Genomic DNA, 18,893 nt, shown 5'->3' on the forward strand with positions numbered 1-18,893 from the left:
AAACTTTAAGTACTTAGCATGTGCAGAGAAAGATCTTTCATCAGCAGTTATTCACAACAGCTATCATGCGGGAACAAACATTGTCAAGATTTAAGGTTAGCATGTAAACAAACAGCTTAAAATAAAGTGATAAATATAAGGAGAACAGAAAGTGGCTTTTTTTTGGCAAACTAGTGCTGTTAAAACATAAACTTCTTTAATATATGTATTCAAAAGATATTAATCACTTTTGAATACTTATAATAAAAAAGTTTATGTTTCCTTATATTTATCATAATATATTTGGCTTGGCAGCAAAAAAACGTGATCAGCTAGACAACCCCCCTTTGGGACACAATCCTAACTCACATTAGCTTAAAACCTAATAAACCCTATCTATTGGAGGAGAGCAGTCATGTGACTGAGGGGGCCCCATGAATGGGCCCCTCCATTCTCTGCCCCAAAAGTCATTTCCAATGGGCTGCATCAGATTTAAAGACCCCAAGCTGGCCCAGCTGGGAGCCCATTTATAAAGCACATTACTGGCTATACCAAAGGAGAGGTACTACACGTTAACCCCCCTAGCGGTATTCCCAAATGTGACACGGGGTGGATTTTACCTGCAAATAGCGGTAATTTCGAGTAACACTTGGGGGTAGCTTTAACAAACCCCCACCACTTGCCTTGCTTCGTTGTCGTCCTGCTGGTCCCCGCAAGTTCTGGGGACACGTCCGTCTTCTTCGATCTTCAGCCGAGCAATGCAGAGACGATCTCCAGGGTTTCCCGGGGAGGTCGGTGCAGGGGGGGGGCGCGTATTGGAGGGAAATTCAAATAATTTTGTAAAAATTCAAATAATTTTGTATTGGATACAAAATAGCTGTATTGAGTCCAATACAAAGAAATTTGCATAATATGAATATAGATATATATGCTTTTGTACACTTACATTAGATGTTTAACTATTTTTATTTTTTAACAGATTTTTGTGTTTTTTTTTAAAGTTTATAATTGAATTTATTGAATATTGGACATATTTTGGTGAGTTATGTCTAAGAATTATAGCCTACAATGTAAATAAATTTCCATGCAAAAACAATGTAACGCTTTTAGCATGGAAATTATTACCGAATTAGAATAGGGATGTTAATAAAGCAATGGGAATCATGAAATTGCCACTTTTTCACCAAACGTCTCCACTAAGTGCATGCCATAGAACAGTGTTTCTCAACCAGGGTTCCTCCAGAGGTTGCTTGGGGTTCCTTGAGCAATTTGTGACTCTCAGGTCAGTTTAAGTGACCCAACAAGGTTTTCGGCTATCTGCAAGGGTGACGTTCTTCTCACTGTCTAGAAATGTAAGAGGCATTCTTCCCACTGACCATCACACTAATATACTGTAGATATAGTGAATATAGCAGGGGTTCCATTAGGACCTGAAAGTCATGTTGAGGGTTGCCCTATGTTAAAAAGGTAGAGAAAGGTGAGTGACCACATCCAATGTTCCTCTGTAGCAGGAAGAGCCAGAACACAGGACCCTCATCCCAGGCTCCCCAGGTATTTTAATAAAAGCTACATATGAAAAAAAATAATAAATAAAATACTTACCTATACTTTATTCTACACCTGTAGTCAGGCCAAGGACATTACAACAGGGATCCTCACTACAGAACGGTTTTATGTCTTTGTTGGCTGAAGCAGACCAGTGCCAGGAAGGACTTGTGTCCTCTCCGTGGTTTTCTTCAGCCAATCACTCAAGCTGAACAGCTGCAGACAGGTTTGGCACAGGCCCCATCCCGGTGTTTGGGGACCCTTGTATTAAAACAATGGCATATTCCTAACAAGCATAGTTCTTTGCATCAGACCCTCACAGACCTTTGTAGCTACAGGCCTTGTGGAGAAATGCATCTTCATGGTCTATTTTCTTTAGCAGCAGGGATTTTGCATCCAATTAGCCCTTTAATGTAAACAAACCAGCATGTGATGGTCACCAACTGAGTTAGGAGATTTTATTGTGACCTTTGAGGATGCATAACTTTACAGTACCCACACCTACAGAGGTCAGAAGCCCCAGCCTGACATTGCTACATATTAACTTAATTTTTTGTGTGGGACAAAAAAAAACTAATGCAGCCACCACATCTGAGAACTTTAGATTGCAATATCAGTGTTCAACCCAATGAATTGTTTTAAGCGGGGGGTAATAAATTGTAGGCGAGTGGCAGCCCCTGTATTGTGACCCAACTTTAAGTAACCACTCAAAAACAGCTGGGTGGTTAGTGATAAGTGCTAGGTGGTGCGCCCAGCTAAAAGTGGCTGGGGAAAACACTGAATATATTACTTTATGAGTTTGCATACGCTTTACAATCATTGATAAGGTTTACAACGTGCATACCATATACACACACCAAATGTAGAAAGACTGGTAAACACTTTAGACAGAATGGTCAAAATCTAAATCCATGACAACTTGAGGGGAATCCAATAAAGACAACATTTTGGAGTTATTAAAACATACGCCGGTACATTTATTAAAATATTATAATATCTGTGTTCTGCAAATTGACCAACTGCTAATCTAAATCATATCAGAGTTTCCATTCCGCGGCAATGAGTCACTAGACAAGCATGTACACAGCGATCTCATCCAAGAGACTTGTGCAGTACTGCTCAATCCATTTATCTGTATGTAAACCTTATTACCATGCAAAGCAAACAGGGACAGCTTCACCATTCACTGTGCAAACGTAAATCCGCAGCACAAGTCAATCCGGCAGTTCCGCCTGTCTAATAGTAAATCCCTTCACAACGGCTGAGGCACAACAAACAGCCTATTCCCTGCGGTGATTCTCGTGTTACAGCACACCGGTGGTGCTTGGCTTTACATTACAAGAAGGAAACGTCAAGCATTTGTACGGAAGAAACGCTGCTCTCCAAATGAATACAACCTAGTCATTCTATAATAAAATACCGAAAATGCAACACTTCCTATATAATTGTCAATTGCAGCACCGCGCCCCCAAGAGCAATACACACCACTAACAAGCTGCTTTCCCTCGTACGGCTGTATTTCTTTTTGCCAAGGCTTTTTATAGCGGTCTTACGTGTGTAGCATTCATGTACGGCTCTGATCCATAGGGAAACGCAGACATGGTAAAACCTATAGGAAGACAAGAGGCAACGACACACGCACACAGGCAGCTGCACAGGAACAAACCTGATGGAAATCCAAAAAGGAAGCCTCTGAGGCGCTAGTTACGCAGCAAGGATCCAAGGCAAGACGTTTCCAACTCCTGTTGCTCTCCCACTCAGCAGACTTCATGAGAAAATGGAGGAGAAGCATGGTGTCATTTTACTGCCGTGGAAGTCCTGTTTGCCAACTCCTCCTGACGGAGGGGCCCGTTTGGACAAGTGCTCCCTCCCTTCTAATAAATAATGTGCTGTCCTAACATTAGGGTTGCCGACAGGGTAAAAAAAAAAAAAAAATGAAAATGGTTTGATCAAAAATATACGAAGGCGCTGCACGGTGTGACGACTCTCCTATAATACCATAAGAGCCTCACCAGGGCTGACACTTTAGGAATGCTGAAGGGCACACAGAGGAAGTCTAGCTTTTAAAGCAAACACACGTAATGTGCAAAGCTAGAAATAGAAAAAAATAAAATAAAATAAAGATGGCCGTAGCTGTAAGTGCAGCTATTCGTTCTGGAAAATATCTTCAGTGCATGCCAATCTATTAACTCAGTAAAGCCGGAATTGTGGCTCCCGTGTACAGGCAGCCATTGTCAAGCTTGTCAAGTGCCTGACTGGCTCTCTCTCCCCTCCTTCCCCGCAGACAACAGGGAGTGGTTAACCCCTCCGTCACCAAAATACCCGGAGGGTTTCAGAGCCGTGTACGGCTGGTGAAGGAACAAGCGAGTCTGTTCAATCCTCCCAGAGAGCCACAATAGTGCAAGAAGACATTGAAATGCATCTTTTCATTTAAAGGTTTCGGTCCCTGCACTTGGTATGGAATTAAAGCGCCCGGTGGAAATTGCGTAAGCATATACGAGCAACTTTATCTGCACATCAAAGTGGCCACATTGTTACACAGAATTCAGGGTATAACATTTAAAAGGGAATTTTACTATGCAAAAAAAATTGTTTTGATGTGGTCAAGAGAAGCAAATTGAAGTGCTGCAAGATCAATGTTTTAAATCGCTCCCAGAACAGATTATGCAATTCTGTAAAGTAAGGACTGCAAAAGTGCTCCCTGAATATTCAATATTCAGATAAAATCTTAGATGAATAATCATACCCAATGTAAATGACATTGTATAGCCAAGGGCAAATATCGGACGAATGTCTAATGAACAAATCTTAGTATTTAACAATTACCAGTGAATACAAATGTGTCTTATATGTATCTAAAATCTGCAAACTTCATGGACAAATCCTAGAAACTAAGAAGCCAACCCAATAAACTAAGCCGACTGTCCGTGGCAACTTACCGCCCTCAAACCACCCGGTTGTTTTCATAGCTGCCCTCATAAAAAAAATAAAAAAAGCTATCAAGAGCTTGCTTGTCCTTGTAGTTCCTTGGCTTGCTCGTTTCCTTCCCCATGAACCCAGGACTAATGAAAGCAGTGATGGGGAGGGGAGATTTGAATTTACTGATCTTTTCTAGGCTGAACGAACTAGTAAACTAATGAGGTTTCCAAATGAGTACCTGTCTCCGTCTTTGGACTTTTCAGAACCATTTTGATAGTCATGACATAAAGACATACACAAACAATAGTCGGCAGACACAATTACTATGGCAGAGGCCCTTCCACTTCTAGATATAATTAGCTATGTAAATTTCCAATGTTGTGCTCATTTAATACACATGAGCTTTTAAAAAAATAAAGCAGTTAAAAAAAAGGCTTTCATCACACATCTGCTAGAAATTCAAGTTGGCTGGTTGTTCTGACTTTGGTAGTTTTAGACATGGATTGCAAACGGTAAAAAACTGGAAGCTACGAGTAAACTCAGAGGTTTTCACCTGCACATTAAAGTGCTGATGGGATTTCCATGCTCAACCACCATAACAGGGCATGGTCGTTAAAATGAAGACAAAATACAAGGAAAATAGCCAGGTAATACACAATAAGCAGAAGTTTGCAGGGCAAAGGCAGGGCAGAATGGGCCTTGCTGGTTTGAGTTGAGCAGCTCTGAAGAATTTGGCATCAACATGAAAGCATGGATCCATTCTGTGTTGTAGCTAAGGGTTCAGGCTGGTGGTGGGGGGAATACACATTGGGCCATTTACTACTAAGTGAGCATTGGTTAGATGCCACAGCGTATTTAGTTTTGTGGCTGACCATGTCCATCTCTTTATGACCGCAGTGTACCCATCCTCTGATGGCTTCTTCCAGCATGCCACAAAGCTCAAATCATCTCAGAATTATTTCTTGAGCATGACGAGTCCACTGTGCACAAGTGGCTTTCAAAGTCACCAGAACTCAATCCAATACACCATATACCTTTGGGATGTGGTAAAAAAAAGGGGATTTACATCATGGAAGTGCAGCAATTGCATGATGCTCCTATGCCAATACAAAGCAAAATGCGTAAGGAAACAATGGGTTTACCCAAGCACCTATTTTCACATGAAATGCAATGCCCAAGAGTTTTTTTTTTTCATACTTCCAAGCAACACATTTAATATGAATGGGCTGTACTTTACCACATTTTGTGGTGCATTAGAGTAACATACATGCTGCATAAACACAACATAGGTAGTGGAAACAACGTCTAAGATTTAGGTAAAACCAAGATTTTCGAAAAACATAGCACCTTCATTGGGTTTTTACAGCTAAGTGCCTGCTGGAGAGATTCATCTTCCTCTCTACTTGTCCTAATGACTTTTAGTCTTTTGTGCACATAGGGATACAAAATCTAATGTTTTGAGTTTCCACACAAAAAGAAGTCAAATTGAAATGGAAAGACACCTGTTCAGATGACAGCCATTGGAGAATATCAGCTTGCTCAGGCTGTGTACACACATTCAATAATTGTCATTGGAAATGATCCAATGACAAAAGACTGCAATGCCAAACCGATGCATGAACGAGCCCTGTACATACACTACCATACTGCTCTATGGAGAGGGGAGAACGATGTACACACGTGAGGTTCCCGTCCAATATCTGCCCTGAGCCGATTATCGGACGAGAATCATTTACCGTGTGTACATAGCCTTAGAGGGAACTTCTACTTCTCTGGCTAAAGTGGGTAAGAACATGCCAGATTTTCCGTATTGTCTATAACCCTACTGGGAAGACTAGACCTTACTTCCCATCCTGATTAAGAAAGAAGAACTTGTATCTCACCAATGACGACAACGAGCCATAAAACCTGTCAGATTGTTCTCTGAGGATTTGCTCACTTCATGTCAGAACTTACTACCACACAAAGCAATACCAGAGAAACCACATCTGGATTCCAAATCGTGATTATTTTTTTTCTATTCTCCAATTAAACCTGGTTTGTATTTGAGAAACTGCTAAGAAAAAAAATTGGAATGTGCAGGGGAAGTAATTACAAAGCCATTTAACTAACAGCTCCAATCAATACAAGTTGCTAAACAAAACGTGCACTCCTAAGAAGCAAATAAATAAAACGACAAGCCAGGGATCGCCAGCTGACATGCAGGTTCATGTGCCAATCACATAGCCAAATTGTCACACGATCTGAATAAACTTCAACATGGGCATTGGACAGCGTACAAGTAACAAAAGGTTCAAGCTAGAAGCTGGTAGTTGCTGTATGTTAGTCTCTGTTGTGGCAAAGCAGCCAGGAAAATGACAACTTGTAGGTTTCGTATTTGAAAACGGAAAATACCACTTCCTACTTTTACTTCAAAGTATACAAAAATACAGATAATGTCCTGAATATTAATGTGCCCACGCATATATAAATCTGCATTTTATTCAATGTCATCAAACTCCTAGAGTAACCCTGTTGGCCCATGTAAGGCAAAGTAACAGGTACACTTAGCTGCTGCCCTCCTCAGCTCTGTACAAATACCTTTCTTGTGGAGCTGCTTTATTCTTTCAATAGAAAATGTTATTTCAAGGTATGGTGGGGGCTCACGACTTACATGATGCTTGGCACGTACAAGGGGGGTCCAACTACAGGACACAACTAGCAGCTTTGTTCTCAGCAGCAGAAGAGCAATGGAAATGTCTGTATATCCAGCTGTGGAGAGCAGCAGTAAAGTGACCATGGTGCTTTTATAGTTGCAAAACATAGGTTCACTTTATAACAGAACTTCAGGTGAATAAAAAAAAAACATTCAAATTATTATTATAATAATAAACAACATTTATATAGCCCCAATATATTCTGCAGTGCTGTACATTAAATAGGGGTTGAAAATGACACAGATACAGAGAGTGACACAGAAGGAGGAGAGGACACGAAATGAGCACAACCCTATTTTTCTCATTACATCATAAAGTATACAGCAAGTAAACAAATTGAACATGTTATCAGTCTTGTACATTAGAGCTCAGACAACGAGCCAAGCAGTGTAGGAGTCATGCGCTAACAAGGAGCATTCTCACTCCAGAAGAGAACAGACATGGGCACCTCCTAAATATTTACTTTATGCATTCAGCCATTTGCCTGGAGGTCAGTTTTAATCAGATATTGGTGTGCAATGCATTAGGCAAGCTGATTACAGCTCAGCTGAGGGCATTTAAGGGGATGGGAAAAGGTTATCAGCAAGCACTCTCGCTTTGCCTCACTAGGGTCCAAGGTTCAAATCTGATCAGGACATGATTTGCATGGAGTACGCATATTCTCAATAAGTTTGCATGGATTTTCTCCAGTTTCCTCCCACATGCCAAAAAAAAGAAGTCTGGACTCCATCTTGGTCTTATGACCAAATTCTATATTCTGTTGGGAAAATAAGGTCACGTCTCTGGCATGGACAGTGGATTATGAGCTTCTCAGAGGTGGAGTTTGTGATAGGACTATGAAGCGTAAGGCTAGTAATCCCTAAAAAAAAAAAAAAAATGACTGCCCTGTTATAAACTCTTCATAAATGAAGCTTTATATTAATCGATGTGCATTTGGTTCCCTTTAAATCTCATATACCAAAGTTTCTATATATTAATGAATATGCTTGATATTGGACATTATTAGCTGCCCATTTACTGAAAGTGTAAGTTTCAGGGTTTGTTGCAAATTTCAGTAACAAAAGACGTTTACTTCAGAAGACTTTGAAAAGGAAGTATGGAAGGGCTGCTTTCTCTTCAAGAAACCAAAGTTTACACAAGATAACCACAACCCAAACAGGTTAAAGAAAAAGGCTCCATAAAAACAAACAGTCTTACAAAACCCTAAATTCTAAGCACTTGATTATCAGGGTCTTACCTTTGCTTTTTTGATCAGAGGCCTGCAAAAGAAAACGGGGAAAAATAATTACTTTTGAACATTTTGAACAAACTATTTTTTAATATTAACTAGAAAAAAAATATCTTCCTATTGAAAAGTATTCTATTAACATGAACTGATCCTTGGTAAAACTCTGCATAACCTGTGTGGGGTCTCGACTGGAAAACGTGGCTTGCTTCCAGTGCATTCTGCCTGCGTCCGAGACATTTTAATGCTCTATCTATAGTAACACTGGTTTTAAATTTAGTGCAAGGAAATCCAGGAAAATAAAATTTTCAATATTTTTTTCTTTAGAATACACAGTTACATAACTCTTAGGATAATGCTAACAAAAGAAAGCTTTATAAGTGAAGTGGGCAGCACAATTGGCTGAATGCCTTTGTACCAGGCTTGAATCTTGGCCAGCGTGCTGTGTGTTTGTAAGATCTCCCAATATTTTGCATGGTTTTTCTATGGGTAATCCTCCTCTGGGTTTCCTCCCACAACCCAAAAACAGACAGTTAGGTTAATTCCCTTCCCCTCAAAAATGACCATAAACTGTGTTAATACATATGACAATAGTAGGGGCATTAGATTGTGAGACCCTGTGTTAGTAACATGACATTTATAAAGATGAACATATTAAAAACAGTTCTATATAAATTAAGTAAACCAAAGAAAACCACAAAAGTGAAGGACAAAAATCAGAGGATCTTCCTTATCCAGCTCCCATCAGAACAGCTTACCTTTTTAGAGGAAGGATCCTTCTTCTTCTTGTCGTTCTTTCGATTTTTTCTTTCTTCCATTAACTGTACCTCCTCTTCTTGCGCTGTACTCCTGAAAAAAAAAATTGTTGAGATTACAATTGTGATTCACTTAGAGATACAATACGACTTCATAAAAGTACACAGCCACAACTTTATTGTTAGTTTTGGATAGAATAAAGGCAGTAATAGCAGACAGGACTTATGGTTCATCACTAGACTCTGCTGGAGAGATTCCTTCAAATCTTGTCTGGTGAAATTGTTCTATCCAAGGCAGGAAGCGAGGAGAGCTAATAGCAACAGAGACAGAAGTAATGCTAGCAATGCTAGAACCTCTGTGGGATTTCTACTTTTGCAACTGATGTGCAAGAGGGAACCAACTAAATGGAGAACATAGAAAGTGTGTGCGTGTAAAACCAATGCATTTTGGGGGTTTAAAGGGTCCCCTTAAAAGCTAGTGATATAGGGGTAGGAGAAAACAGCGTTGAGGCTACAGGCTCAACTTATTCCTATTTCAAACCTTGGGGAATCACTGGCCCACAACAAACTAGGTACAAATCCAAAATATCAAAACTTAAGTAGTTGCATGTTTGTCCTGGGTCAGTGTTTAGGTAGGGAAGAACTAAGATGATTTCTGGAGCCTGCACCTTTGGCAGGGCACACTGATCGGCACAGAGCATGCTGCAAGTGTCAGGTTGGATGGAACGAGCTGTCATTGCAACACTTCAAATACATCCTACAAGATTTTGCTGCCCTGATAGCTGCAGCCAACCCAACATCTTAGCACATCACAAGCTGTTCTGCGTTCGGCCAAAAGAATGAAAGGTCAAAGAATCATTAACATAGCCAGGACACCTTTTTAAGAAAAGCCAATTGTGCCAACCTCTTTTCACATGGCAGATTTTATAGCTCAGCCAGTTTATTATATCGGATTTTCAAAAAATAAATAAAAAAATAAAAAAACACGTGTGTGTAAATAACTACCTAAATTCATACATCCTACAAAAAAAATCCAACAACAAGCAAGCTTGCCAGGTGCAATTCTTACAAAATTTAAAAAAAATTGCTAAATTTTTTATTTGCATGGGGTCCCTATAAATCCTATATAATACAGCTTCAGCAAAGTTTCCATTTGCACACATATGTATATATAAGCACTAACAAAAAAAAAATAAAAAGAATTGATTATGAATAAAAAGCAGCCAGAGCTCAGTAAATAAACCATGAAAACTGGATGCCCTTCACTGCAAAATAACTGAATGAAAGCAACAATTGTTACCACAGGAATTCTACTGTGGAAAACATAACAATCCCTTATTATTCTGGCCATTCTGCACCTACTTGGCTTCTTTTCTTTCTTTTTTGTGATCTCTATTTAGCAAACCAATCAGCATTTAAATCCCCTGACAAGCTACCGGGAGACATGCAAATTTGGGGTTTGCTCCGGAGATCTTGCAAATCATAACAAGGAGTCTGCCGCTGAGGCATGCAGTAAACAGCCGTGAATTACATAATTCTATTAACAGGGTCTTTATTATAGTTTGCCAGTTAATAATAAAGACCAGATCATATTAATTACACAGACGAATACTCGCTGGAGATTATGGCTCTAATTATCAGTGCTTTCAAAATTACAGAGCCAGATAACCCGAACTGTGTGCAAGACGAAGGGAGCCCCTTGATAATTCCCTCCACTGTTATTGGCTGGCTTCTGTGCTGCCACAATAAAACAATTGTTCCTGATTTTGTACAGCACAGTGTAAACATTACCACTTAACCACGAGGAGTGTGATCAGCGTTGCATTGTATTGTACAAGGGGAATAAAATATAAAGGGAAGAACACAAAAAACAAACAATACATAGGAGTCCCTTGAAATCCAGAAAGTTTTGCCAAAGTTTACTTAGCGTGGGTGAAAGTGTTACCCGGACAGGTTATGGGGTGTGTGAGAAGTAGCAATACTCACATTTGTATTTCATTCTGTGCGCTATTATATAATTTTCCAATGACAGGAACGGATAGGATAACACTTCTATGGAAGTTTGTGGAAGGGTTTGTACTTTGTACATTGGCACACTATCAGGATTACTTCAGATTGTGAAACAGATTTAGACATTCTTATGTCAGGGTTATCTGGGTATGTCATTCACAAATAATTATATTTGGAAAGCTGGAGGCTGTGCTATAGGGATAGTAGTTTGGGGGATGTCCTTTATTGGGCAAGTTTATTACCATTTGTAATTATTTATAAGATATTTGTATGTGAATTCCTCTGTTGCTTTGAATAAAGGACGGGACCATCATCGCAGTGTTCTCCCTAGACCCTTTTGGCTGGGTGCACCACCCGGCACTATTCAGAACCACCAGTTGGTTACTGAAAAGGTTGGTCACAATAAAGGGGCAGCCACCTGCCGAAATCTTCCCAGAAATGTTTTGATTTAAAAAAAAAAAAATCTGAGTTGGAAATACTGCGTAGAACCCTTAAAATTGCATTAGTTGGTAAGAAATCACGGTGAAAGGATCTTTCAAAGAACTACGAGTGCTGACATTTTTTGCACCATGATAGTGCAAAAAATGTTAGCACAGGATAGTTTATGGAAGGTTCAGGTTATTGTTATCTGCACCTTTTGAGACCTCATAAGGTCTACTCAAAAATCATAATAAAGGGGCACAAATGCAACACCCTAGAAAAGAAAAAAAAATAGTCAATGGCTCTCTATGACTGGGCAATTTGGCCCATGAATTGGAGTCTGTGAATTGAAAGCTGGTGACTATTCAGGTTTAATGTCAATTCACCAATTATGGAGTCACAGCACAGAATTGAACGCCTCTTGTTTTTAATCGTGTACTTCTACGAGCTTTAGCAAGGCCATTAGAAAGGGTTAAGAAGAAAACCAGCGATGGGATGCTCTTGCCACCAAAGTGAAGGATTGCTGGCAGAACCACCCAGGAGGTCTTTGATCTCCTGAACGCTACAGGAATACACATCTAAATGGTCAATAATCAAATCAACACTGCAGGTTTTTCCGTGTTAACACTTACAGCATACACTTAATCTCGGTTAGGTCTAATGGAGCAGAAGCCCGGCGTTGGGATGCTGAGCCAAGCTGCATACTCATTTATGTAGCACTAACCCAGGGCTGGATAAAAGCCAGAAGCCAAGCCCATTCATCTAAAAGTTACATCTACTTACACTGAGCTTTGCCTACTAAAGTCAATAAAATGGCTCTTAGTTCCTTTAAAATTCTTCTAAACAGTCGTTAGTTCCTAAAGCCTAAATCAATGTGCACCTGTGTTCAGAGAAATGTTGCCGAAATCCTAAAATCCTACTTCATTAGTTGTCTCTTGCTTTGTTTTCTAAAGGCACATGGAGGCAGGAAACCCTTCTTAGATTGTAAGCTCTTCTGAGCAGGGTCCTCTCCTCCTCCTGTGTCACGTCTGTATATGTTTGCTATTTGCAGCCCCTATTTATGGTACAGCGCTGTGTAATATGTTGGTGCTATTTAAATCCTGTTTAATATTAATAACTGCATACAGTACTGGATCATAAATTCAAAGTACTGAAGCCACACATTCATCATCATAGCCAAGCAACTAGCAAACCTTTCTACCAGCAAAGATTTCCAATGAATCAATGCAGCAAAGTCAAGCATTCCCTAAAATGTACTGCAGAAATAGTAATAAATGGCTGGAAGGAGAAAAAGGAGTTGTATTACCAGCACACATTACCATCAGCATTTATTCTTCCTCTGCTGGAACAGTGGCACACACCTGCTTCGATCACTAAATCTCAAATAGATTGCTGGACATTTAGCCTGTGCCCGGGTTACATTGTCCGCTCATGCTCGGTGTTTCCTATCTATGAGACTGTTGCAAATTTGTTGCAAACACATTTATTCATGCCTCACTTGGGACTTTTCTGTTGTCATTCAGTTGTTTGCTTTTCACTTCTGTATCTCTATGGCAAGTACAGATAAAGAGTCCAAGGGTCACTTGTGTAAATCATTATTACTTTTGGTACTGAAATTGATATGCTGTTCAATATAAACAAAACAGCGAGTTAACATTTCAATTATAAGTCAATTTAATAAGGTTATAGAAATAATGTAAAAACAGCTTCTCAGGCGTACTGCATGGACAATTATTTACACCCATCAATAAAGACAAATCAGAACCAGAACTCCAATCTACATTGGAAAAGAACCTAAGCAGGGGGTTTACCTCTATCTACTATATGCAAATGGGGGGGGGGGAGTGCTAGCTTTAGAAATACTTAAAACTGGACATAGGAAGGATAAAAGCGATCTAGTTCTATGTTTACATTTCGCATTATTCAATTATTATTAAGGCAACCTCTACACACCCTATGCTTGTAATCTCTCTTATTAGACCCAATGACAAAGCGCGCCAATCAACCTGTTCGGTGATTGCAATCAAGGTTCTACTATGCTGGATTTTTAATGTTCTGGTTCCTATGTGACTCAGATCAAAGTAGATTTTATTCAACACAAAATTTCTAGAAAGGGTTGCTAATGAATAAGCTTCCTGCCCAGAGCATATTGTTCCCACAGCACCCTCTCCTTTCCTGGATTCCTAACTGCAAGGTGTTTAGCCTTTCCAACATCTCATTTTCTAGAAGGGCCGAGTCCTACAGAATTCCTTTTTAAATCTGGGGTTTTAAATGTCATCTTGAGCACTCCGTAGGACAACATTGTCTGGTTTTATCTTAGCTTTATTTTACATACAGCCGGTACACTTTAAAAGCATGATTATTTTTAGAATAGCAGAATTCTGACTAATAAGTGCAATGTTGCTAACTTTCTCTTCCCAGGAGAAAAATAAATTACAGATGGGGAAAAGCTGTGTCATAGTGAATCCATCAAACTATAGCTCCGTCCCTGGGCAACTGCCTGCAGCATTTATGACTACAAAAAACAAAAAAAAAAGCCAACTTCAGTAGCTTCCCGTCTCATTCGGTGCACAAGTTGCAGATGCTTTAACATTTAAACGCACACAGGTAGAAAATCACGCTATAAATCAGAGCAGTCTACTGCGGCTATGAATTTACTCATCTGACTTGGCTCCAAAAGTCCAGTTATCTCCACTGCATGGGTAAAGCATTGCTCAGTCATTTCTGAGGAATTTCAACTGGCTCAAAGTACATGTTAAAGCCTGACAAGAAGTTAGTGTTTGGTAACGAAGGGAAAACTTTCTGCTTAACTAAGCTGACTTTATTTCAAGAATTTTCATAACATGGAAACCGATCTGGCAAAACATACAGATAAAGGTTATAAGTTATTACAGCAGAAGTGGAAAAGGAAACATTTCTTACAAAGAATGCAAAATGTCAGATTTAAGAAGCACAGATAAATCTGCTTTGCAAGAATTGCCAGCTACTAAATCTATGGAAGCTACCTGTGCTCCTTAAGATATTCACACCGTGCTTCCTAACTTATGTAAGGGATAAGTGTAGTTATATAACCCGATTTATAAGATTTAAAAAGCCAAAAAAGCCAGAGAGAACATGGCCAAAAATGTTTGGATCTTTCTGGAAAAAATTCACTGGCTCCAACTCACCCTTTAGGCCTGTCACTGCAACACATTTTTTTTTTTTACCCAAGAAACCACCGAATTCTTAAACCTCATTGGCAAGGTCTACCCAAACCATGTTTAAATCTCAACTTTGGATAAACCTTGATTCCTACTTGAATAAAAAGAACTTGGTGTTCTCCCCAGCCCCTTTTAAACTGGGTACTCCACCAGGAACTTTTCAGTAACCACCCGGCTATTATTGGGTGCTTACTGAAAAGTTGGGTAACAATACAGGTACGACCACCACCCACCTACAGCTTCTTCCCAAAAAAATATTTCTGGGGTGAATACGAAGAGTCCAACATATACAGTAAATGCTTCTATAACTGGCTGGTCCTATATGGGAATCTCCCTCTCCCAGTCCATAAACTCAGGGACTCCAGGAAAACCACCTCTGACCCCATAACATTTTTTAATGCTTTTTTTTGCCAATTAAAGCAGGTCTTTTACAAGCTACAAAACACACAATTCAGCAGATGTTAAATGACTAATGTGCAAGGCTGAAAGGATGCTCAAAAGTACTTTGATGACCACTAAAAACCTAGAGGTTTTTAACACCTACAAGAGCAGAAAATCTACATTGCACGGCACCATCTAGAAAAAAGCAACATCATTAAAAACCTAACTTTACAAAGAAGCAAACATAATGGCGACCACTGCCCGGTAATTAGGACCAAAGGAGTCTTAAGCTAAACATGCTTAATAATTGTTGCTGTAAATTTTGGCTGTCTCCAGAGACGGTAGAATGGACAAGCACGGTACGGAGTGTTCTCTGCAGTGCTGTTGTGTTCTATAGAGAGGGGAGGTCTGCGTCTTCCCCATTAGGATACAACATTGGTCAGTAACGCCGGATGTTCAGCAATCCATCAGAGGGGATCACTATGTGACATTGGTGGACCACCGTAGAGAGAAGAGAGAATACATTTTCACAAGACACAGGGGACAAAGCTTTAGTTCCACATGTAAAAAAAAAAAAAAAAAAAAAAAAAGCCTGAGGAGAAAAAAAGAAGCATACTATGGTATCCCACTGCAAATCCCCAATATATAACAGCAGCACTCCGGAGTGGTATTACACATTTACTCCTAAATGCATCTCCACCAACATTTTGGCCTGAGCAAGGAGGACAGAACCCCATCCTTTTATTTGCATATTAAGACCGTATTATCAACACATTACAGGGCAGATCCTATCCTCTTTCTTACAAATTTGGCAAGAAGTCTTTTGAGGACAGGGGACATTTGCATAAGGAGCGAGAACCGGCATTGTGAGGAACAAAAGAGAACCCGACAATGTCCCGCATGAAAAGAAGATGTATCCAAGTATTTATCCTTCAATGCTATTGATAGGTCAGCTTAAGGATACATGAAGTAGAAGCCGGCTCCAGATTATGAACTATGGGGTACAACACTGGCAACTTTGACAACAGGCTGAATGAAAACACTTTTCATTAAACATTGGGATTGAAGTTCACAGTCAGCTCCACAAAGAAAAAAAATAGCATTCCACATTCTAAAAATATACCACACAGGTCTATCCCCTCCTACATCATCCTGATCATTTATTTTCCCATAATGAACAAAACTGCTATTCTCGTTTAATATATTCTTCTTTTAGCAAGTGCCGAAATTGCACTTTTATACAGCTTGGAAACAACATAGTACATACTATAGAAAGCTCTTGCAATGCAAACTATGAACAGCATGGTACAGTTTTTGATAACAAAAGCGGAATGCAATAAGCAACCAGTACTCCACTGTGATGGAGAAGCAACACAAATACAGAGTTTAATGCAACAATAGTCTGCAACGCACACCTTAACAATACACCCATGAGCAAAAAAGCCAGTAAATGCTGACAACAGTGTAAAGTACAGAGTGGACATGACAGACGCTTGCCTGTTCAACTTTTGTCTGCTCTATCCGGGGATAAAAAGTGCTGGATCAATTGTATTTTGGAAATCAGCATGTGTTAACGTTCGCACTGTAAGGGAATGTGGTGCTGCGTGAATCAGAGGTGGTTCAAACAAGGGGAAAGCACAGATGAAAACCCTTTAGGCCAACTAAAAATAACGACAAGCAATAACTTAGGAAGAAAACATGTTCAATATAATCTAGTTTTTGTGATTTAAAAAAAATACTTTTGATTTGACTCATTTAGTGCAGTAACATGAGAATTCTCTGCATACTGTGCATTATCCTGAAGATGGGCTTTAAGGACCTATAGTATATTACCTGCAGTATTCACCTCATAGCTGGGTGAGAAGCTTTGAACAGGTGGTGACCCTACTCTTCAGTAATCACCAAAAGAGAGTTGGATGGTTACTGAAAATTGCCAGGTGGTGCACACAGCTAACAAGGGCTGGGGAGAACACTGCCTGAAACCCCTCCTCGATCTCATGTTTTAGCGGTATCCTGGACCCTTTTATTTTTTTGAGACAAATCCCCCGCCCCCTAGAAGCGTGCTGGTTCCTCTGCAAGAAGTGCTGATCCAGTGCTGCCAATAGCAGTACCCAGTAGAGATGACAGCCCACTGGAGAAGACACGACCACTGGAAAGCTTACAGTAAGTGTCCATGTCAAGCCGGTAGTAATGGACAGTTGAAGGTGGAATAAATATAAAAAATAAAGAGACCTGGAGTGACTTTGGGTGAGCAAAAAGAGCCCGCCCAAGGTGATAGCACAGATGACTTGTAAAGCAGCCTTGCTATAGGAAATGGAGGAAATTTGTTGGTTTAAAACAAGGAGAATCTTCATATAAAAGTTGCTGCTCAATTTCACTACAATCCTAGTATTTCCATAAGAAGTTGTTCTCAGGCTTTGCAATAATTTAGTATATAAATGCCATTTTGTTTCAATCCTATCTAATCCTAAAAACAAATGAAATATATTGCATCGTCTTAGGAGTTTATTATCCAACTGACAATTTTGCAAAATAACAATCAGCCTTCTTTTTTTCCCCATCTAGTGTATGTAGGTTATCACACAGGCTGGACCTGGAACATTACATGGTGAATAGTAATGATTAGTATACACAATAAATAAAAAGTTTCTTGGAGTTTTTGTTCAGCTCATGGGATTTCACTGCTGCATTTTCAGTGAGATCAAAAAAGGTATTTATGTCCTTCCTGAAAAGTGAAAACAAATGCAGCTACCACAGAAGAGTACAGGTAAACTTCAATGTATTGCATTTGTGTTTCTATGCTACTTTCGTTTCCTGTGAAATCTCATTTGTGTGCAGACAGATAGGTGGTGAGGGCTGACTGCAGATATTGCACCTGCATATAAAAACCACATCCCAAGGTCTCTCTTATACAACATCTTGAAGCCATTGGTGATGCGGTGTTCTTTATAGCAGAACATAACACTTGCTATAGTTAATATGCAGAGCTGGCTTGTTTTTGAAAGGTCCCAATGCTTTAATCTTGGTCCTGGCTTCATACCTAGGTAGTCACGGATCCTGAATAAGAATGCAAGCGGACAATTTTCAGGTCTCAAGCACCAAGGTGTTCCAGGACAACAACTAGACAGCGGAACGGCAATCAATTTCTGTGTGGTGCTAAATCCATATTAGCAATTCCCATATTTCTGAGTTTTTTTATGTAGATTACAGCATTAAATCTCTTTTTAATTACACACACTATATAAACAAGCTGATGCTCTCCAAAACCCTGCTTAAGAGCAAACAAGTGCTTTTCGGTAGCTGTACACTGAAGGCAGTCGGGCAATGCAGATCATTATGTCAATCATGCAGCTGTCTTGGCATGGGGGTTCTTCCCTCCTTTAGGCAGCGCATTCCATTTTCAAGCAGCTAAGCTTCTTCCAGGCTTTTATGTCTACAGGTCACCTATCAGCTGCCCCTGTGAGATCAGATGCTCAAAATGAGCAGCCTGCAAGAAAAGGCTTTACTGCAAGCAGCTTTCCAGTACAGTCTCCAGAAATAAAAATAAAATAACCATCACCAAAATAAAGGGAAGAAAAACAGATCCTGCACTGCAGAAGTGAAATCTTTTCCAGAACTGAAGAAGCCGTTTATTAACACGTTATAATGCAATGCAAGTAATAAAAACAATGCAGGGGGATTGTTACCAAAAGTTAACACGAGTAGGATACCAATAATATATAGGAGAAAAACGAAAACATCTCTGCAATACAAGCACCCTGCA

General features: G+C 39.7%; 1 protein-coding gene across 4 annotated transcripts in view; it reads right to left on the reverse strand.

Annotated features, from left to right (window-relative positions):
• TNRC6A (trinucleotide repeat containing adaptor 6A) overlaps positions 1 to 18,893 on the reverse strand; it is a 55,743-nt gene that overhangs the window by 24,804 nt on the left and 12,046 nt on the right. For all 4 annotated transcript variants that reach the window (XM_072417563.1, XM_072417564.1, XM_072417565.1 and 1 more), the window contains 2 exons: positions 9,123 to 9,213; positions 8,377 to 8,398 (listed from right to left, as the gene is read on the reverse strand). In XM_072417563.1, coding sequence (XP_072273664.1) covers positions 8,377 to 8,398; positions 9,123 to 9,213 — 113 coding nt within the window. The remainder of the gene's footprint in view (positions 1 to 8,376; positions 8,399 to 9,122; positions 9,214 to 18,893) is intronic.

The sequence above is a fragment of the Pyxicephalus adspersus genome, chromosome 7, assembly GCF_032062135.1.
Source record: "Pyxicephalus adspersus chromosome 7, UCB_Pads_2.0, whole genome shotgun sequence".
In the NCBI taxonomy this organism is placed as follows: Eukaryota; Metazoa; Chordata; class Amphibia; order Anura; family Pyxicephalidae; genus Pyxicephalus; species Pyxicephalus adspersus.